General features: G+C 39.7%; 1 protein-coding gene across 2 annotated transcripts in view; it reads right to left on the reverse strand.

The window, feature by feature from the left end:
* The window catches only part of SYK (spleen associated tyrosine kinase), a 52,619-nt gene that overhangs the window by 13,508 nt on the left and 16,392 nt on the right, over positions 1-22,719 (reverse strand). Inside the window, exons 2-6 of one of the 2 annotated variants that reach the window (XM_065656686.1) lie at positions 15,224-15,677; positions 12,868-13,028; positions 4,166-4,304; positions 2,617-2,695; positions 1,729-1,775 (exon numbers count right to left, since the gene is read on the reverse strand). In XM_065656686.1, coding sequence (XP_065512758.1) covers positions 1,729-1,775; positions 2,617-2,695; positions 4,166-4,304; positions 12,868-13,028; positions 15,224-15,637 — 840 coding nt within the window. In that variant the 5' untranslated portion in view covers positions 15,638-15,677. Of the gene's footprint in view, positions 1-1,728; positions 1,776-2,616; positions 2,696-4,165; positions 4,305-12,867; positions 13,029-15,223; positions 15,678-22,719 lie in introns of those variants that run through there. The other variant, XM_065656687.1, reaches the window with a different exon arrangement.

The raw sequence follows: 22,719 nt of genomic DNA on the forward strand, positions 1-22,719 counted from the left end.
CAGGCTTGTTTTATAAAACTCGTAAAGAAAACATAAAATTCAGATTTCACTCTTAAGAAGTTCAGAATATCAAACATGCTGTAGCTTTAAACAATATGCACTCAACACATCTCACATCTTTGGTGCTTTTCCTTCTATCCATCATGATGAGTCTTATATGTAACCACCACAAATCATTCATGAAAACATGAATGGTTGTACGTAGAATGCACAAGTGACCAAGTGTATTTAAGTAGCTACTTGCTAAAGAAGTTCATGTTCAAGGGTAGAATTAATCTCACGTAACTATGGCCACCTAAAAGCAAAGCATATAGTCTTGACTAATCACACAGGCCCCTTCTGAGTGCAAAGACACAGGCACATATTGGTGGAAAGTCATTTCACCACTTTTAGGCTGAAGTGACATATGGATAGGTATGTATCTCTCTTGCTTCAAAATTAAAAGTGAGCCTTTGTGATTTTCTGAATGACTGTCTCTTCATTTGAGTTAATTAATGTTAGGCAAGGTAAATCATACTCTGTTGGTATGACTGAATCTTTTACCTGTAAAATATCATGAAAAACTAGGGCGGTATTACTGCAATGCGCTGATGAAAAGAGAAGAGGTTGGGCCATTTAATATCATTGCGCATTTCTAAATATCAGTCAGCTTAGTCAGATACACTTTTTTGTTACTGCTTCTTTGGTAAGCTAAATACCTAACTAAGATTACTTGAATTTACTTTCATTCACACTTAAACTGCAAAATTTTCTATGGATAATCTAAACCGTACGTAGTATTCCCACACTGAATGTGCTTGCTCCATCACTATAACTGCCTGTATCCCAGATGTAACACATGTAGCCTCGTGTGCTGAAACTTCACGGTCATCCTTGTAAATAGCATAGATCCAAACCTCGGGACAACATTTAAAAAAAAATTGCACCAATTTTCATTGCATAATTTCCAACGATTTAAAAGGGCACCTGAGTTTCAGAAAGTGGTGATATGAGAACGGTTGTGCACAGACCCACAAGGACCCAACAATACTGACATAAATTTAATTGCCTATTTGAACAAACATATTTTTTTCTATAATTTAGGACTGCATGAAGAAAATTACCTAGATGATTAGGCTCTCCAGGGAGTGGTGAAACAACTACATTAAACTCCCTGTTTCAGGTGAGATCAACTACAGCTGAATGAGTTAGTGTAATGCATCACACCTCAGGTGGCTCCTCTAATCAATGGACTCTAAGAACTTAACATAGATGGGCTTGCTCATTATTCATGGAGTTGATGAAAGAACTTTCACTAATTTCACTGCACAAGGAATCAAATCCTTGTGCAAATTCTAATGTTAACTGCACACACCAAATATGGAAATAAATCGAACATCCATTTCTGTTTCAGTCAGCACATCCTCAAAACGGACAAGGTAAACAAAGCAGTAGCTCTCCTGTTGATACAGTCACTATAGAACATGACTATCAATTAGGCATTTTGCATATGAAAACTACTGATTTTCACATATATTTATAAAAGAAATTAACAAAATTAAATTATGAATAGCACATGCAAAACCCTGCTAGAATATCTTAAGCTTCTTCTTTTCCACTTACTGCTTATATTCCTAGAAAAACAAATTCACTGCTGCAACAATATCTAAGCATTAGGACTCCTAGGGCAGTATGTGACTGTAAGTCTTCTCAAATAAATGCTACTGCTCTGTCACCACCTACTCTTACCTTAGATGGGGTTCCAGGAAGAGGATGAGTGTTAAAAACAACATTATCTGTAAAAGAATCAAATGAAGGAGAATACTGAGCAAGATGAGAAATGCACTGTAAGAACACAAAATTTTACACAGGGGACCAACCTTCTAGTTTTTAAATGATATTACAGTGTTTGTCCTTGCTCATCTTCTTTGCTTTTGTCTCTATCACGCAGCAGACTCTGGTGCTTGCTGTGACAGAGACAGAAGTACGTGCAGTGCCTAAATGATTCAAAGAAGCTGAAAAGGTATGGGCATACTCTCTCACCATGGCACTGGTAGAAGGCCTTAGGGAGAGAACATCGCTTCTGCAACAGCACGAGTTAGACAAGGATCAGGCAGAAGCATCTTTTTTCCCTCGGCAATCAGGCCAAGACGGAGGACAAGGTCTCATGGGTATTTAACATGACATTATAGAAGAAAAAGGCCGAAAAACATACTGGACTCAGAACACTCCCCTCAACCCCCTTCCCCCAAGTTATCAAGGAATGCTCTCTGACTCACACTTTCAGTGTCAGTTGCAGCCAATCCCTTGCTCTGCCCAGCTCCCCCCAGCATGGGAAGCAACTCCTCATCTACCGGCAACTCACCTGTTGGGTGCACTCTCACTGCACCCAACTGGCATATTTGCCCACAGCCACACTGCACCTGCTGGCCCACAGGATCTGCCTCCATCCTGCACGGTCTGGCAGATCTTCACTCATTTGAGAAGTCAGAAATTTAACATTTAAATTTATTTTTATCTGACTTTATAATCTACAGCAATCTGCACCTACCTACACCACAAGTGGAAAAAATACACACATCATCACCATCACTAGCATGGCTATTTATGTATATCAAAATAACAGAAATAACTCACCATTTTCTGCACCTTTTGGACAGGGAATAGTAAGAACCCTTAGTAATCCATCTGGTTTGTATGAATAGTGCTCAACTAACTGCCAGAATGAGAGGGGGGAAAAAAGAGATAAGGAGAGAAAAAGATATTAAAAGGTAAGGGAGATATAACTAAATATATTCTCTCTTCAAACTGTGTGCATATGTACAATATTTGGTACACATTACAGCAAATGAACTGGGCATACAGAAGATCTTTACTGTGTGTGTTCTTACCTCAACTTTACTTCTGTTTAGCAGGGGTGCATGTTTCTGAAGTAACCTTGGGGATGAAACTGGAACCTGATCCAGGAACTGGATTTGTAAAATTCAGCATTCCACACCTGATTCAGCTAATCAGCTTTCTAACTCTGAGCAAACTCTGAGCAAACTCTGAGATCCTTCCCCTCCTTTTTTTTTTTACTTCCTTTTTTTTTTCCTTAGGAATTTTTTTTTTGCTTCCTTTTTTTTTTTTTCCCTTAGGAATTGTCCTAATACACAATGCTTCCTTTCGACCTCGAAGTTGTAATGGGATGTAAGCATTTAATAAATGTATAGCACAAATACCTGTGGCCATTTTTGTTCCTGGATTGTTCATTCCACACCATTTTATTACAGGTTCACTACTGCTATTTTGGCTTTAGTGCATTTGGGTAGAAAGGAGGGGGTCTGTGATTGAAAGAGTTGCAGACATATTCAAAAAAAACTTGTAAGATATCATAGCTGCTTTTAAATTTTTTAAATTTCCAGTAACTCCAGGAAATAAATATGCAAGACATCTACAGGAAAGGCTAAGAATTAATGTATGCAAGTAAATACTCATATTTTAGACTTGTGACTCTCTTTACTTTTTTTAATAGAATTTTAAGCAAAAGGACATAAGAGATTTCTGCAGGGGTTTCAATTACCTCAGCATTTTCAATTTACACAGTCATTTCTTCAATATTCAGCTTTATTACTGACTATAGCATAGTCAGCTATGCATTCCTTAATTGCTTAATCTTGACCAGGGTTCAGACATATTTTGGCGGTAACCCTCAGCAAATTATCCTTTTCAGCCTTGAAGGTAGAGAATTTCAAAGCTAAAGAATGCAGTATGCGTACAGCATCCTAAACCATCCCCTTTGTGCCTCCTAGAATTCTGTTTATTGCTGTCATAAAGGACATTAGTGAAAGACTATATCTAGCATAGCTATTATTGAACATGGTTGCTTGCAAATGCAAACAGTCTTCCATTCTAGAGAATGTCCAGCTAACTGAGTAATAATTACAGCAATTTTAAACTCGGCCAATCTGCAAAATCATATTTAAAATTATTAAATTCTCTAGAGTTACATAGTTTTCTACATTAACATATTATTTTCTTCATGTATATAAACCCCATAAAGTTAGAAACGTATGACAAATAACCTGCCAAAACCTGTTGCTATTTAGCTAAAGACTGTTGTCGCACAGGAAAGTAAAACAAGCTGCCTCAGTCAGTTACATGGAAACATGATGACAGATATCCAAGCGATTCAAAATTAACAGACCTGCCAGAGAGTGTCAAATCTTTTTCCATCTGGTATGGAGAGCTTTCCTGTCTTATCTCTGTCAATACGGTAATGCAGTACTTTTCCATCATTCAGCAGACACAGGGCATAGGAACCATTGCTGTCTCTTTCTCGGATACTGCAGGAATAAGAGAGATTTTCAGGGTCATGCTTTACTAGAAATGAGGATTTGGATTGAAGCTTTTTTTTAAACCATCCTTTCCTTTAAGCTTTTGAATTAAAATAAAGCAAAATCAGCACTGTAACTTTTCAAGACATTTTGTTGGGCCTTTATTTCACAGAATCACAGAATGTTAGAGATTGGAAGGGACCTCAAAAGATCATCTAGTCCAATCCCCACAACGTGGCAGGAACACAGGTTACACAGGAAAGTATCCAGGTGGGTTTTGAATGTCTCCAGAGAAGGAGACTCCACAACCTCCCTGGGCAGCCTGTTCCAGTGCTCTGGCACTGTCCCTGTGAAGAAGTTTCTTCTCGTATTTAAGTGGAACCTCTTGTGTGTCAGTTTGAACCCATCGCCCCTTGTCCTATCATTGGTTGTCACTGAGAAGAGCCTGGCTCCATCCTCGTGACACCCACCCTTTACATATTTATAAACATTAACGAGGTCACCCCTCAGTCTCCTCCAAGCTAAAGAGACCCAGCTCACTCAGAACTCCCTAAAGTTTCTTTCTTTTTTTTTTCCCTTTTCTTTTTCCCCAAAAGTAACAGATGAAAACAGAATATCCACAATGTGGAGCTCTTTGCTAGGCAGCTACAGCACTGTGCAGTGCACAAAGTGCTGTCTGAGCAAGGAGGTGTTTGAAGGCTTTTGCACTGCAGGCCTGCAAAGCCTATGGAGGCCTGAGGCCAGGGTCCAAGCAGCTACACTTCCATCTCCTCTGCTGCTGACCTAAAATTAAAAACAATAGATAAACGTCTTAATTAAAGCAAGATTTCTCTCTTTTATCTTTTAGTTTGAAATAAAGAGATGGCAGTAGGGGCAGAAGATAAAATACTGAAAGAATATAATGTGAAATACAAATAAAGGGAAAATCTTTGTGCACTGAAACAGCTTGTTTGGGAACCTAATGTAAATCATACATTTCTGTAATCATCAGTTCTTATCATTTCTGTAAAGACATTAAAGCTTTGTTGGACATTTCACACAAATTTCATATGAAATTTCATATGGTACTGTGGTATCTATCTGGTCTAAACTTTACCAGGAAGAGATCACATAATGTAATATAAAAACTTTGTTTAAAATTGATAGGTAGCCAGGATGATCTCCTTCTTCCGGGAGATCTGTGAGCAGCATCTGAGATGGCTGTTAAGTGTCGCAGAGTTGTTTTATACGTACGCAAGGCCAGCTCACCCTGAGACCAGTGTCTTCTGGGGACTGGACATGAAGTAGATAGGAATTTGCTACTAGCTCTATCACAGCTGGCGCAGCACTTCTGAGTTTAGAAAGTAGGCTTTTTCTTTTAGTTTCAATTGCCCATACTCGCTGCTGATAGTGAGACAGCAATAGAGCTGGACTAAAATTTTCTGGAATAATGGTTTTTTCCTATGAAAACCCTTGATTCAGCAACTCTGAAACATTTCTTGTTCCAGTGTGCACAGAAATCTATTCACTCTCTCTTGAATTTTCTAAAGCCCTGAAAAGAAATATAGCAGGATATGTTCATGAAGGTGTTGGGAAGCTTCAGCTGGTGCAACACTAGTAGTTGCTATAACATCTCAGAAGACTGCAGAGGCAAGCATTAAATTCTGCTCCTCAGCTGACTCACTCAGGGCTGAACTAAAACTGTGTTTTGTCTGAACTACTCATGCAACTATTTTTTCAAGCAGAATGATTTTTGTTGCCTAAGATGTGAACAGGACACTGACTAAAGGAAAAGAGAAGGGTCAGGTTTTTTTGTTTTCTGAAACCAAAGTAACTTGCCTAGTGTCTCTAAAGCAATTTGAAACACTTTGTGGTTTTTCATGACATGAAGGTATTTTCTTAGCTGATTTCCTGTGCTGACTGACCATGGCAGAGCAACAGGTTCTGCTAAAATGAAGAATGACTTTTACTTAGTCTTCCTCTGACTTGCCCTTAGCAAATAAGGCTTGGGAAAATATTTTCAGAATAGAGGGCATTGCTTCTAAAACACAAATGAATGGCGTTTAATTGCATTCAGACTTCTGCTCAGAATACAGCACAAGTAAAATTATAAAAATGCAACGGATTGTTTCCCAGTAACAAAAGTCCTTCATGTTTCACATGAGGAAATGATGGCTCCAAAACAATTAGCTCTACTGAAACTGACTCTAATTCGCAAGAGTTGTTACTATCACAAGAGGCATCACAAACATTTCTTGAGGGCGCAGCCATCAATGAGAGAAGACAGTCCTGATTTCTAAGTGCACACCCAAAAAACTTCCATTCTAACACTTAAGATTGACGAGGGTCCAGAGGGAACCTTGTTCTCTGGGGTTATGTTCCAGGTGGTTTTTTTTAAAACTATAGCCAGTCAACTCCAATACAATTTGGATCCCTACAAAACACAACAGGAAATACTGCTATATTCCAGAATATGTCTGAGGAGCAGAAGTATTAAGAGCATTGAAGCAACAAGCCAAATGACAGCATAAGTCTTAGTTTTGTCAACTAGAACCCTTACTGCTCCAAAAAGCGCTCTCACAGAATTTGCCATCACAGTCCAAACCAAAAACTTCTACTGCCGCTGGTGACAAGAATTGTCACGGGGCACTTTTGTTCTGGTTTTGTAGACGGTGATAATGTCTGTCTAGGTTAGGCTAAGCTTCCAGAACTTCAGCTGGGTACATGTTATCCAGTACCTTACAGTCACTGTAAAAAATAGAATCAAAGAAAAAGGCTGCTCAAACTGAAAGTTATAAACTGAAACCTTTTCAAATGGAAACCAAAGTTTTCACATCTTCTCGATGGTGCTGCCTGCACCACTCAGGGTCATCACATCAGATGCGGGGGCTCTTTTCATTTATGGAACTTTTGTTCTGTGAACAGTAACAATTTTCAGAATGTTGAGGAAAAAGTCCAGAATTCCAAATGCACTATCTGCTTTAATGTGCTCTGAAATTACACACTATTTATTGTTCTTCGATACAAATTGATAATAAAACCACCCTCATTTAAAAAAAATACATGTTTTTTTTAAAAGGCATTTTGGCAAGGAAGGAAGCCAGCAGTGAAATATCACCTGGTCTTCCATTTCATGCCATTGCAGAGAATTACATATCTATTGAAGAAAAACATGAAGATAACAAACACCTGTAAATAAACAATATTGTCCTTTCATCCACTGAGATTAAGTGGGACAACATCACTGAGAGCAAATTTGAATTTATAGATATATTAGAGAAGTAGCAAGGTATTTAGATTTTCTATGACATACACTCTAAACCAGCAATTTTAGAAGAAAGTGAGAAACTCAAATTGTTATATGATACAACACAAAGAAGGTTTAGTTATTGACTTTAATTTTCATGCTATATGTGTTTGAGTATTTCTTATGTTTTTGTAAATGTAACCTAAATAGCAACCAATAACTATTTGGAGTATCGTTACAGACTGCGTAAATTGCTAACCATTCTCTCTTTTGGTAAAGTCTCCATTTTTGATTGGAAGCAAAAAGAACAATGTCCCAATTTTTTCTCCTTCCAAGTGAAAAGCCAAATGATAGCTTTCTTTCTAAAGGAAAATATCCCTGAGGGTAAAAAAAATAAATGGCTATTACAACATGCCTCATTGACTGCGTAGAAAAAAAGAGGCCACAGCATTCTACAGTGGAGAATAATGGAGGAAATAAACTAGCAAAATGCTTGCTTTAGGAATGGTGCGAATTTTTTCTCACTCCTGAATCCAAGGGTATGCTAAGGTTTGCTTTAAAGGCCTTGCTTTGTGTCCTCAGTGATAACAGCTTCCTTGATGCCAGAGATGCTGACATTCCCCACTGCTGAGCAAGCTCCAGCCATTGCCTTCTTGTCTGTCCTTAGGACCATGTCTCTTGTAATGTTATTAACGACATGGTTATTCATTATCATTTTAAATACCTGCAGCACACTGCACATTTTCCAAGTTTGAAGGCAATAAGGAATGAACTTGGCGCCATCTGTAAAAGGATCATACAAAAGAAAAAATGGACTGACTGCAGCCTATATTTACATACTTTCTTCTCCTCTGTTTAGTAACACATTCAAAGCTGTTTCAGAAATGTCAGCACACTACAGAATTTGGGACCCAGCTCAGCCACACACTATTGCTGTCTACAGTGGAACCTAAAACTTCATCTCCTGATAAGGCTATTGTGGTGTGCTGCACAGTGACGAAACACCTCTGCAAGAAGGATTGCATCACTGTAGTTCATTTTGCTGGCATTGCCCTGCCAGCAAAATATGCTATGCTCCAGCAAAACCCTAACAAATAGCTTTACTGTATAACTGCACTCACAACAGGGGATATTCTCAGTACAGCTATCTTGGTGAGGGTTCACATCTTCTCTTCACACCTCTGACCTACCCTGCTGCTGAAGCACACAGCGCAGAACCAGCCTTGAGAAGCCACAGCCCTGCTGTGGTGGTCTGCATTGGCACATCACTATGTACCTAACTGAAGATCAGCAAATAGCTCTCCAGGGAGCTGTGGGCATCGTGCAGGCTGCTGTGGAGGGGAATGCAGCACCTCCAGAAACATGGCTCACTGTATGTATTTTATAATTTGCCTTGGAAATTTTTTATGGTCGTCTAAGCCTACCAACTACTTGGCATTTTGAACTTTTAGGTTCATTATAGATATCACTACAATATTAATAACAGCATTAATAATATTAATAGTATTATCTGTGATTATCATCTATACAATATTGATCATCATAATCTAAAATTATGCCCCCTAGAGGGCAAAGTCTAATGAAAAAACAAAGTCTCATAGGAACCAGCATCCTATCTAGCATGCAAAGCAATGTTAATGAAGCTAACAGGGACTTGAGAGTTAAATAAAGTTCTCTATTTTGAGTTGCTATTCAGGTAATTTTAGAGATACCATATTTTCCTTCTCTTTCACCACTACAGTTTTTTTTCTCCAAATTTTGCAGCTAACTTGGCAATCTTTCATGAGTGTTCTTCCTGGAAGAGGTGGGCACTGCTTCCTATTTCACATCATTTCATTACATTGTTTCTATATTTGGCTTTGAAAACAAATTCTATAGCACCCACAGACATAGTTATTTCATTGAGTTTTCAGTCATGACCAAAACTTTAAAAAGACCTTTGAAAACTCCTTAGTAAACTACCCACAGTTGCTCAGAACTTTTCTGGCAGCTTGGATGAGAGACGATGTTAGATGTATTATTATATTTGTGACATTTTGAAGTGAAATCAAGAAGCTTTTCAACTATTTCCATATTATATAAAAAATTTTCTAGATTTTATGATCTTGTACTGCTGCAAAGCAGCACTAAGGAAATGTAGCATTAGATGTGTTCTCACAGACGCCACTGTACTGGATTTTGTTTCAGTGTAGGTTGGTCAGACAGCAGATTTCTGGTGTAATGAAGTTTTAGAGACCTTTGTAAAAGAATGCACTATTTTTTTCATAACAAACAGCATTATTTTCATCATATACCAGCACCTGCTTGTGGATTTGTTGAACAGCCTTCAAGTACCTCATCTCATTGAAAATCTAGCTTCCATCTATGTTCCCAGGCTTCAATTCCTACCTCGACAAGTGAACTTCTCTTAGGCATTGAATGTTTCTCAGTTTTACATTTCAGTCAGCTACTAGGCTTGATTGTCTCAAGCAATGTGAGAAAAACAGTCCCTGTGCACTCACAAGCACAAATTCACAGTCTTCAGTCCATGGAGGTACAGAAGATTCTGACACACACTGCTGCTGGGTAAACAAAAAATATGCGATGCCTGTGCCTGAAATTGTAGAATAATGTCCCTCTCTAGCACTCGACAATTCTGCTGCTACTCTTTCAGTTAGATAACAAATAAGTGGTTTATTTCTCAACACCTGCTGAGCAAGCCCATATTAGGTAAAGCACTGCAGAAAACAGAAAATATCCCCGAATTAGATAGTTCTCTTGTTATTTGCTATGGGCCTCTAGGTCTACTGATCTGAGAGCTAGAAGAGCTCTGAAAGGAAAAAATAACCAATATCTGATAAAAACAAACACCACATTATTTCTCTTGCTGCTCTGGCTGCTAAATTATGGGGCAGATGAACATCTCAGCCTTTTTCTTCCCTGGGAGTAAAAGAGCAAATGGCAGCAAAGTGGTTCCTGAGCTCTAAACCTGCCAGATAGGCAGTCCACGCAAGAACAATTAATGCATTGGAAAACACCCTACAGACACAGAAGTAGAGAGTGTTGTCCTTAATAAGGCAGACCCGGGCTTAGCATACTATCAGTTACATTCTCATATTATTTAAGCTCCAGTGGCACTTCCCATGATTTAAACAGACCCTTAAAGTTAGCATTTTCCCCTCTATGGGTTTATCTACCTGATGCAAAAGCAGCCACCCAAGTTCCAGCAGAACTATATAAGATTATATAGTGCACCCACTGACATAACCAATCCCACAGGAGAAGCCTCCTAGGCCACCTCTGAGGGAAACAGGGAAATGCTGGGGAAGTATTTCTATTCAAAGCTGTAGGAATGCTTACAGAAGATTAAAAAGAGACCAGGGTCTCTAACAGAGACTGAAAATGTCAAGTCTGGTAAAAAATTACCCTCCCTCACTCCAAAGACCATCCCTGTTGTTAAGAAATGTTAGCTAAGGAATCCATTTCCTTGAAGAAAAATTGGGTTCTTTTTTTCCTCCAAAGAGCAGCACTTTGACCACATAGGAACCAATGTCTGCAAGAGGTAAACTGGAAAAGCTGCAAGTTTTAATACATGAACAACATAAAGACTCAGCTGATAGAACACTGATTTGGTAAGATGTTAATTCAGAAAGTAATATTTTTTTAGAAAAAAAACCAGGTTATTAAAATAAAAGGTTGCTCCTGTTACATATCCACCTGCCCCTATGTCTAAAACATAGGAAAATAAAACCAGCAAAGTCAGGGGCAGTGAAAAGGAGAGGTGGTATGGTAATGCTAAGCTGGTAATCTGCAACAGCAGCTACGTTCATCACTTCAGTAAAACTTCTCCTATGCTACAGGAAGAAGTATTCAGAAAAGATGAATCCGTAATGAGGGGAATTTTTGGCTCCACAGATTTTGTCAGAATTTTTATTACCTATGGCAACAAAAGCAACCTGATCCTCAGATGTGATCCCAAGAAAGAGTGAGTATGAGGCTGAAAATATGAAGACGTATGGCAACTTGGGTAAGAGTGACCATGCAACAGAAAAAAATCAAGGACTGAGAGAAGAAAAGAGATTTCAAGAAATGGGATGTCACTACACTCAAAATATTCTCATACGAATTAACTCTACTGGAAATAAAGATTTAGGGCAGCTATTGGTTCCTGACAATTAAGATTGAAACATGGAAATACATGAAGGTTGCATCTACATTAGCAATTAGTGTGGCACAATTACAGCAAATCAGTAAAGTGAAAGAGTTGGTACTTAAGACGCATATCCATCCCACATTCACTCCTGGGGTTTTACTTTGGACTAGCTACAAAAATGGCAAAGATAGTTGAGTACTGAAAGAGACTACATAGGCAGGCTATGAAATTACACAGCTCTAAGTGATTCTTCCTTGGCCATAACCTTTATACTTCATTTAGTATCATTACATAAATACTTCCACTTGGGGGGGGGCGGGCTGGGGGTGTGAATAATGGCTCAGTGAAAACATAGATTTTTTTCAAATGAGGATTTTCCAAAGTAAAAACTTTTTGGTTAGAAGATTTTGACTGTCTCTAATCCTCATGAGATGAAAGCTGTTAGTCACTATCCTAAATGACACAAAACATCATGAGGTCGAGTAAAGGCAGACAGCGGCGGGCAAAAAATGGCATTACCAAGGTAAAAGCAATTCCTTCTGTTGCTTAACTGCAAAACAAAGCACCACCACTGCCCCTGGGAAAACTGACATGTATAGATGCCAACAGTTGTTAACACAGGCAGTTCATTTATATTTTTAACACTGTGGTTAGTCAGCATATTGGGTGCAGGTGGCGGGGCTTTGTCAGCAGGGGCTCTGTGGGGAGGCCAGGGCTGCCCTGGCTGCTCACCACTGGTTCCAGCTGGCCCCAGTGGACACCCCTGCAGGGCACCGCCAAGCTCCTCAGCCACATATTCGGCACCATACTGTTTACTACCCCTGTTCTGTTGAGAAGGGGGAGTGTGACAGCGGCTTGGTGGTCCAAAGTTAACCTGCCACAGTCACTTAGTACTGCTTATCAGTTATAAAACAAAGTTTAATTCATTTTTCTTAGTATTGAATTTCTCTGATGCTCCCTTTAGAATTAAACCTAGGATTTGATTAAAAAAATCACCCACGTTTTGCTATAGTTTCTCATATTATGTTGAAAGCTAATCTTGCAGATGCTTGCTTAGTACAGGAATGATTATATCATGTGTATTATGCTGGACTGGGCTCTCTCCCTCTGAACAAGTCATCTTTTAGAACAGACTCTCATTTGACATTCATTCAAAAGAACTATGCAGTTAACACTGGTGGCAAACAGCAATACCACAGAAAAAAAGCACTCACAGAAATTTTCCATTGTTTCTTGACTCAATGAGGATACGACGTTCTGACTCTTCCCGAGAGATCCTTCCATGGAACCACGGCATCTTCTCATGGGCTGTAGTGGCAATCAACTTCTCCAGCTGAGGCTTTTGACTAATGATAGCTTGTTCAAGAGCATGCCCCTAAAAAGTGGTAAAAACACAGTGGGGCACTCGAACTGTCTTTGGCAATAAAAACATGACCAGTAGACTCCCAGTATTGGATTGCTTTTGAGACATCCAAAATCTGCACATATTTGTTGCATGTGAAGTAAAGATCTGGTTGCTATAAAGATATTAAAACATAAACTGACGTATGGTAATCTAAACATCACAAAGCTGGGATTCTTACTTTACCTCTGAGAAACAGAAGGAAAAATAACAGGTAAATTAAGCCCTTAATATATCAGTATTTCAACTGGAAATTACATCATATTTGTATCCTAATGAGATATAGCTAATTATACTTAGTGTCACTCTGAGATGCCATACCATACCTCCATATTACATATCTGTGGCAGTTTACTGAAATAAACTTTGCATTGTTGCAGCATGCCCATGCTGAAGACATCAACACAAATTTCCCCAAAGCAGACAAGACGGTTCCAATTTTAGAGTGAAATATAGTAATATTTTAGGTATAACCTGAACAATTCTAAACCCATCTACAACCTATCACTTCTAAATTTGGCCCAGAATCTGAGGGCAAAAACCTCTACATTCATCAGTTTTCAACTTGGGCTCACCAATTTCCTTCTAGATTGGGCTCAGACTGATCAGAAAAAACTGTAAGCCTCAGCAGTTGTAGTAAATATACTTTAAGTTTTGGTCTTTTCCAGTTTGGGCATCGCTCCACATATTTTACAGAGCATAACACATAGGGTTACTTGTTAGTAAAAAAACAGATGAAAAACCTTACATAACTCCATGAATTCGTAATGGTAACTCACAGCATCCCAAGGTGAAAGAATAGTCCTACTGCAGCAGCCTACACCAGTGTTTCCATATTAAGACTCTTTTTTTCACAGTTATTCTAAGGAAAAAACCTAGACTGTCTTCCTCAGCATGGAACATTCCTGCTTAACACACAGTACTGAAGATGTATACACAATGCTCTGCAGTTAACAAACCAGGGTCTGCTTTGCATATAATCTAAACAAGCACTGCAGAAACAAACCAGCTAAGAGAGGAGGATGTGAAACAAGTCACCATGATGCCATGCCTGCCTGCACATCAACCCATAAGAATTCAGAATCAAAAGCAATTGAACAAACCATTTCTGTATCTTGCTCATAACATCTATTACTTTTTTGTGCATGTGGAAATCAGATCACACAGCTCAGTGCAGTGGTAGATCATAGAATCGTAGAATAGTTTGGGTTGGAAGGGACCTTCAAAGGTCATCTAGTCCAACCCCTGCAATGAGCAGGGACATCTTTAACTAGATCAGGTTGCTCAGAGCCCCGTCCAGCCTGGCCTTGAATGTCTCCAGCGATGGGGCATCTACCACCGCTCTGGGCAACCTGGGCCAGTGTTTTACCACCTTCATTGTGAAAAATGTCTTCCTCACATCTTGCCTGAATCTCCCCTCTTTTAGTTTTAAGCCATTACCCCTTGTCCTGCTCGTAACAGGATCTGCTAAAAAGTCTGTCCCCACCTTCCTTATGGGCCCCTTTCAAGTACTAAAAGACTGCAACAAGGTCTCCCCAGAGCCTTCTCTTCTCGAGGCTGAACAACCCCAACTCTCTCACATTGTTCTCAACGGAGAGGTGTTCCAGCCCTCTGATCATTTTTGTGTCCTCCCCTGGACCCTCTCCAACAGGTCCATGTCTTTCCCATGCTGAGGGCTCCACAGCTGGACACAGGACTCCAGGTGTGGTCTCACCAGAGTGGAGTAGAGGGGCAGAATCACCTCTCTCAACCTGCTGGCCACACTCCTTTTGATGCAGCTCAAGATATGATTGGCCTTGTGGGCTGCAGGTGCACATTGCCGGCTAATGTCCAATCTTTCCTCTACCAGTATCCCCAAACCCTTCTCCACAGGGCTGTTCTCAATCCCTCCATCCCTCAGCCTGTATTGATAGCGCTATGCTAGCCCAAGACACCATAGAAGTCCTAAGTTTTGTAAAATTTCAAGAAAACTACACTTATGGCCAAGTTACTGCATGTATTGGGGCGGGAGGTGGCAGGGGAAGAACCCAACTGCTCAAAACTCCAACAGCTATGACTTCACTATGAAAAAATACTACATAGCAGCAGCTAAAGCTGGAAACAAATAGTGGAATCTCTTGTTCTCCTAACTCAAAGACCACTTTATGGCAAAATCAGCCAGGATTTACCTGCAAGTTCCAAGTTTGTTTGACATACTCTCTAATGAGGTTCTCTTTTAAATCTTCAAAGGGTCCTGTTTTGGGTTCAACGCCTGGTGGTCGGTTGAAAGGTTTCCTCAGCAGGCAGATAAGGCCATCCGCTTCCTCTGAGTGATAGTTAATGAGTTCAGCAGGACTGGCATGCGACTTGCCTCCTGCAATAGCATACGAGCCACTCAGCTCCCTCTCAATTGTGTAATGATGAACTTTCCTTCCATGGGCCAACGATAAGGCAAAGCCCCCCAGGTAGTTCCGGCTTTGGCGCAGCAAGTATAGTCCATCAGTCACTCCTCCTTGCATCAGGTACTCCTCAGCTTCTTCACGGGTAATATTGCCAAAGAAGTATGGCAAATGGTTAGCAGGGTTTGCTGTACTAGAAGCCATGTTTTTTTTTTTTCCAAGTGGCAGACTTAGCAGTCTGTATCTGAAAAACACAGACATGAGTATCAGTTGAAAAAAAGAAGATAAACCAGTAACATGGCAATTCACATGTCATATGTTGGTAATACACATAAAAAAATATTTTAGGATTAAGATCACATTTTAATTTTTATCTTGTTATAAGCTGTCTTTCCAAATCCCAATAGAAAGTTCTTCCCTGTAATATAAATATAAAAGTTTCTTGTAACTGCACGCGGTTCCTTTATTTCTTTCCCCTTCTGCTCCTTTGCCTAGCCATGTAGAGGTCCTGACATTTTCACTTGCCTGAATGCCTATATCCATCCTTTTGTACTGGCCTTCAGGTATTTCCCAATAAAAGGAAATAACTACATAAGAAAGACTCAGTGAGAACAGATTTTCATTCCATTTATGTGCCATTATGATTCTGCTTATAAGAGCAGTGTGTGGGCTGAGTATGGACATAAGTAAGTCCTATATTACAACAGTTAACATTCCTCTCCACAGAGATTTACCAATGGTTTGTTAATGGGGAAAAAAAAAGTGATAGCATTTTTTGGAACACTTTTAATTTCAAACAGCTTATATTGAAATAACACAAAGGCACACTATCAACAAAAACACAGAAGAGAATCAAGTTTAGCATCGTTGAAGACTAGCAAATAAAACATAAATGGCTTCAAATATTTTATTCTTAATTTAACAATAATGTCTTACATATATATTTAATATATACATACAATATAGATAAGATTTTATTATTATATATATTAAGATACATTTTTTTTAAAATGAACAAGGTCTCTATAGAACTCTAGCTACAGGAATCCTGTTCTTGTGCCCTGTCTTCCCTGAGCTACCCCAGCCTTTAACTTACACTGTCACCAGAGAAACTTATTTTCATTAAACCCCATGGGAGATTTACACTACCTGGACAGCTAAGTTTTGTGCTGGAATTACTTTTGTCTCTTTCAAGTTACTGAAGAGGATATATCAGAACACAAATGCTGAATTTGGTTTATTATTCATATTAGTAATTTTTAAATGACTATCTAATGGATACTGGGAAGAATAATCCAGCTACCTGCCGATAACATTTAAGTGGATAGGAAGTGAATATATTGACACCAATGAGACCAGTATTCTTGCAAGGGTATTCACAAGCTCTCTTTTTGTCAGATGAAGTGGTCCACAACCATAACTACTTCTGTAATCACCAGTTCACCAGTCAAGTCATTAATTGTTTCCTGCGACATTATGAGTTTACTGTATACTTTCTCCTCCAGATACTTCCCCCATCCAATCACTGTTTAATCAGGAATGGCCACAGACCATTACATGTACAGTTTATGGGGCATAAGAAGGAAGGAACCCCATTTAAGAATAGTTCAACATCTTCTTTCAATCTAGAAAAAAAAAGAAAAATCCCACTGAGTATTATCACCCGCGCATGTGTAAAATGACTTGTCCTCTGAATCACCAGACAACACACGAAATGCTAAATAAAACTAGCAGTACGTGCTTATGTTTGTATTATTTGTGTGTGTTAAACTTTTCCTTAGGAAATATCTCACAGCTTCACTGCCAAAATTTTGATTTCCTTGTCTTTTAAGCTCAGCTGTGACAACTTGATGTTGAAATATACTCAAGTATACAAAATAGGTGACAGCCTCTGTTACCTATAGTGTATTACGCAGATTTTAGGCTAACTAGGCAACACTACAAGTATATAAAAGGAAAAACACTGTTGTTTCTTTCGATTTACAAGATCACTGCACATATTTTATTTTTTCCAATGTATATATACTAAGTAAAATGTATATATACTAAATATGAAACCCGTCAATATTAACCTACAAAATATTGTTATCTGTATTTTATTCAGGTTACTGCAGCTCACTTATCCTACCTTCCACTACCTTGGTTAGAAGTGGACAAAAGGATCAGAAGTTCAGTTTCTGTTGCTGTGCAGGATATAGCAGTAAAACAATACGCCCGTCACAGTTGAACAAAGTGCACAATTTTAGGGAAGACATGCAGCAGCCTGTGGAATCAGCATTAAGTAACTCAGGATGTACATGAATGGGATTAATGCACCTCTTGACCTGCAGCTGGCCAAAGTGTGCAATGGAGTTATGTGAGCACAGGTGGAGAGAACTTTATGGAAGACCACGGGAGAAGGGAGATCCCATAGTTCAAAGCTGCAACTGAGCAATGGGCATCTTAATGTATGGCCTCCTGGCACACAGTGCTTCAGGCTGCGACCTTCCCTGTGCTATGCCTACTGGTTAGTTCAGATATGGCCCATCAGCAGACCATAGCCAAGCCGCTGCCTTTTGCACTTGGGTCAAGAAACAGTAGAAAAATCTCTCTGCTGCTCTGTGAATATGCGAAGAAAGCTTAGGGGAGGGAGCTAGGAGACGGAGGGCAGGAACACACAAGTCAAATGAACAAGGCTCACCAGTATAAAAAGCTAGGCAGGACACAGTCAGGACAAATCACATGTTGTGCATATCTTCTGGTCTTCTCCCAGCTTCCCAAAGAAGAGAGATTATCAAAGCTGCTGAGCTACTGCAGCCCTACAAAACAGGGCTGTGTGCAGCTTGTTATTACTCTTGTGGCTTGCAACAAGAAATTACTGGTTTAAGATCACATACTACTCACAGATTCATCTTTCTGGCATTTTTGTTGACAAAATTTCCCTCTGCTTTCCCATTTAAATGTCTCAGTTCTGAGAATTCATGTTCTTAACCCAAATGATCTACTAATATATTTATTAATTTTATTAATTGTGAAAGAAAGCTGTAACTGAAGAGACAGAAGAAGGTAGTCTTCAGCAAGTTAACACCGGACATTGATTCTGCATAAAATACTGTGCAAAATGCCGATTTCGACTGCACCAGATGAAGACAAACACAGCTTTCCTTAAACAGAATGCATTATTTCAGTAACATAATGCAGGGTCAGAGGATTGTAATCAATAGTACGAGGTCCAGTGGGAGGCCAGTTAATAGTGTTGTAATCCAGGGCCGGTACTAGGGCCAATACTGTTTAAGATCTTCATTAAGGAGGTGGACAGTGGGGAGACTGCACCCTCAGCACATTCACAGATAATACAAAATAGGTAGTAGTGGCTGAAAAACCACAGGTTTGTGATGCCATTCAGAGAGTCCTGGAAAGGCTGAAGAATTGGGCTGAGAGGAAATTAATGAAGTTGAACAAGGTGAAACACTCCATGGAGCAGGCTTTCCCTCTTTGGGGTGTCAGCCTTACTAGCTGGGCAGCCATCGGGGGCAGCCCCAGACACCCCTGTAATGTCACTGTGGCAGCCCCTGACCTCGCTGCTTTTCAGCAGCCACAGCCTCTGTCCCCCTGTATTTTGTCCAGGGCTCCTGTGGGTGCACACGCAAGGCGTGCAGGCTCCAGCGGGACCTTTGGCTTGCTCTTTGAGCTTTGGCGTTGGGAGAGAAGGAAGCTGCATCGGAGGCCATGGGGGAGAGCAGGCCTGCTGCGAGGGATGGCGACATGAGCCAGTCACCACAGGCAGGGCCAGTGTCAGTCTCCTCCCAAGTGTGACAGGGTGAGATGAAATGGCCTCAAGTTGCACCAGGGGAGCTTTAGATTGGATATCGGGAAAAAATTCTTCGCTGAAAGGCTTATCAAGCACCGGAACAGGCTGCCATGGGAAGTGGTTGAGTCACTAACACTGGAGGTATTTAAAAGATATATAGATGTGGTGGTTAGTGACACGGTTTAGTGGTGGACTTGGCCATGTTAGATTTACAGTTGGACTCAATGATCTTAGGGATCTTTTCAAACCTAAATGTTTCTGTGATTCTATGATTCTGTTAGTCTGAAAGTCATCACAAATATGAAGGCTTTGAATGTTCTAGTTCCTGTTTTATTCAGTCCTGCTTACTTGTTCCCCTCAGACACTCCCCATCGCCATGTCATTCTTTTTTACTTCACTCTGCACCACATGTGCTAGGTTAGCTGAAATTGAGGTAATTTTCCACGCAGTTAGAATCTTTTCTCCTTTGTAGCTAACATGGTCTTTTGTTTTAAATTTAGTATGAGAATAATGAGATAACACTGCTTCTTCCCTAGGATAGAGTTAATGTTTCTCTTCCAGTAGATAGCTCTTGTTTTGAGTCAGTATGAAGAGAATGTAAGAACTCGCTTATATTTTGGCTGTTGTCAGGGAAACCAAGGACTTCTTCAATCATCCAGCTGCAGGTGCAAATTGTAGGAGGGCGGCACAGATTGGACAGCACCTAGACTGACATCTGGGTTGATCAACTGAATACTCCCTACCATTAGCATAATGCTCGGTACAAAGCTAGAGATGGCTTTTTTGACTATTTAGTTGCGGTTTTCCAGTGTGTTAGTTCAGTTAGTTCTGTTCTGGTTCAGTTCAGTGTTACTTGGGCCTTTTGCCATTCTGCCATTTTGCAGCTGGCCTTTGGGCCTTTCTGCCTTTTGTCTTTTTGCTCTTTTGCTGAGATCAGCTGTTGGAGACCAGGGTGCTCTCCTCTCTGGGACTGGCTGTCGGGTGCAACTGGAGTTTCATGACGGATTGCACTGAGTACAATCTATTTTATTTTACATATATTGTTATTATTATTATTGGCAATAGTAGTACATTGATATTATTTTGTTCTCTTATTAAACTTGTTTAAATGAGTTTCTCCCTACCCTTTCAGTTCTTTTCTATATCCCACTTGGGAGCTAGGGGGAGTGAGTGATTGGCTACTGTGGTCTTTTTTGCAAGCTGGTGTTAAACCACAACACGCAGACACTGCTGTTTAGGAGATGAATATACATGATCTCACCTCTGCCAAAGTACTCCTTGAAGGCAGGTTCCAAGTCTTAAATCTCACTTTGGCGAAAGGTGGACGTAAACAGATTTGCTACTAGGTTTTCAGTAAGGAAAGAGCTTAAATCATGTTCCACTGCAATTAAAACAAAAGAAAACTGGTATAATTTTATTCAATGTGAATCTTTGTGGTCCTCAACAGCAGAGGAAACTGGGACACAAAGGGCACAGCTGCCAAATGTTAATCCTGAGAATGCAGGAGGTTTCCATTGGCACACTGGTTGTGAGGTTAGCCTGGACACAGACACACTAGATGCATGGATGGATGAATGACCCGCACTGGCTCTCTACCAGCACTCTACAGCTAATTTGGAGAAAAGGCCAAAATAATCCCATACAATTCTCATGCCAAGAATGGTACTTGCACTGCTGTACCTGTTCAAAACACCTTAGTGATGTTGTAGTGAACAAAATCCAAACAGAAAAATGCCACCACACTTCTTTGTCTGTGGGAATTTATTTTCATGGAAGTATTCAATGTAAGTATTTTTTCTCTGTATCTTTAGTTTCAGACTTAAAAAAAATGTTAGGACCTTCATATCTAAAAAGGATAAAGAACTTCAGAATGAAATTAAGAGCTAATAAAATAAAAGTGGGATGGGGGATGAGGCAGGAGAGGAAACTTGCGTTCTCTTGCTACAGAAGATCCTGATGCAATGGCTACTGAAACTAAAATCTTTGACTTCTATGTGTTTCAGATCAGGCTACTCCTCAGAGTATCGTTTAGTCTCAGATTAGTCTCAGTATTTACTATATGCTCTTCAGGATGAGTTGCCCAGACATAAGTTCTCTTTGGAGGTCTGCTTTTTTTGTAATACATAATGCCAAGTTTTTCCACTGCTGACAATTCAGCATGTTTATGAGGATTAAAATAAATGCTAAAAGAACTTATCTCTATTCATTAAGAAGTCACAGCACACACACAAAGCAGAATTGATAAGTATTCATGGCAACAGGACAAAAAGCCTCTGAGTAAAATTTCTCTACTCTTTCTAAAAGATTTTCCAAACCACTCTCCAAAGGGGAGGCACGTATAGGCACACCAAGTTAAACCGAACTACTCATTTCAGATATAGAAAGCAGAGAAGGTGGTACATCAGGATATTCATAGGGGTTTAAACGTCGACCTGAAAATCTGACTAAATTCTCAAAAAATTAGATGGTGCTGTTGTTACCAAACTATTACATTTGAAAATACTTCAAGTATAATTACACAAGGTGTAGCCACACCTTTGGGGTCACCTGTGGATAGACAACAGTAAGGCTGAAGCTGGAATCTGTCCAGTCGGAATCAAGATACAAGGAGTTCCCAGGGACTCCTCACCTGCATGCTCATCGTTCAGACTGTGGGACTGGAACTGGCTCTCGTTACTTCTTGCTGGAGTTGGAATTTTAGTGACCCTTGACTGTCTCACCTGCTAACATGTCATGATGTTGGCCTAGACTCTCTTGCTATCCACCGGCTGCAGTCCTACACACAGCTCTTCGATTTCATTTAAAGCCCATTATGATACATTTCATGCTAGAAGGAAGTAATCTGTCACCATAAACAGTCAGGTTCGACTCTACAAGTGAAAGGCGATTGTTTTTAACAAATTCAGTCTTCATATGTTCCTTTCTAGTAGATGCGTTACGGATATTATGTCTAGATTCAATAGTTAGCTTTGTTAATGCAATTAAGAGTTTGTGGATTTGAGTCAGAACTTAACTCTTAACTAAAACAAAGCACTCAGAAATGCTAGCACTGTATACAGGAATAGCACTGCTGAAAAACACACATTTAACTGCTGCTAAAGATCTTTCTTTTAAGGGCTGCTTGCTTCTTATTGAGCAACTTAGTTTTAGGGGTTTTTTAAGTTGTATTTAGACATGGCAAAGCATAAAAGATTTTTAAAAATAGTTTAATTAAAATTTCCCAAAGATATTGGCTGCTGTAGAAGCCATTGAGATGAATTCCCTATAGTTATTTAAAGACATAGATTGGGTTCTGTCCTCCTCTTCATAGTCTTTGACATAAAAACAAACTCCTTCATCCAGAAAAAGTATCAGCCCTGTTGGCAAATGTGCAAAGCACAGTGAGTGACTGAGCATCGTCTCAACATAGGAGTAAGAGACACTGGGCAAGTTGTTCAACCATTCTTCGCTGACCGGTTACATTGCTTCATCAAACAGAGTTTTTAGAAGCAGATAC

The sequence above is a fragment of the Caloenas nicobarica genome, chromosome Z (assembly GCF_036013445.1).
Source record: "Caloenas nicobarica isolate bCalNic1 chromosome Z, bCalNic1.hap1, whole genome shotgun sequence".
In the NCBI taxonomy this organism is placed as follows: Eukaryota; Metazoa; Chordata; class Aves; order Columbiformes; family Columbidae; genus Caloenas; species Caloenas nicobarica.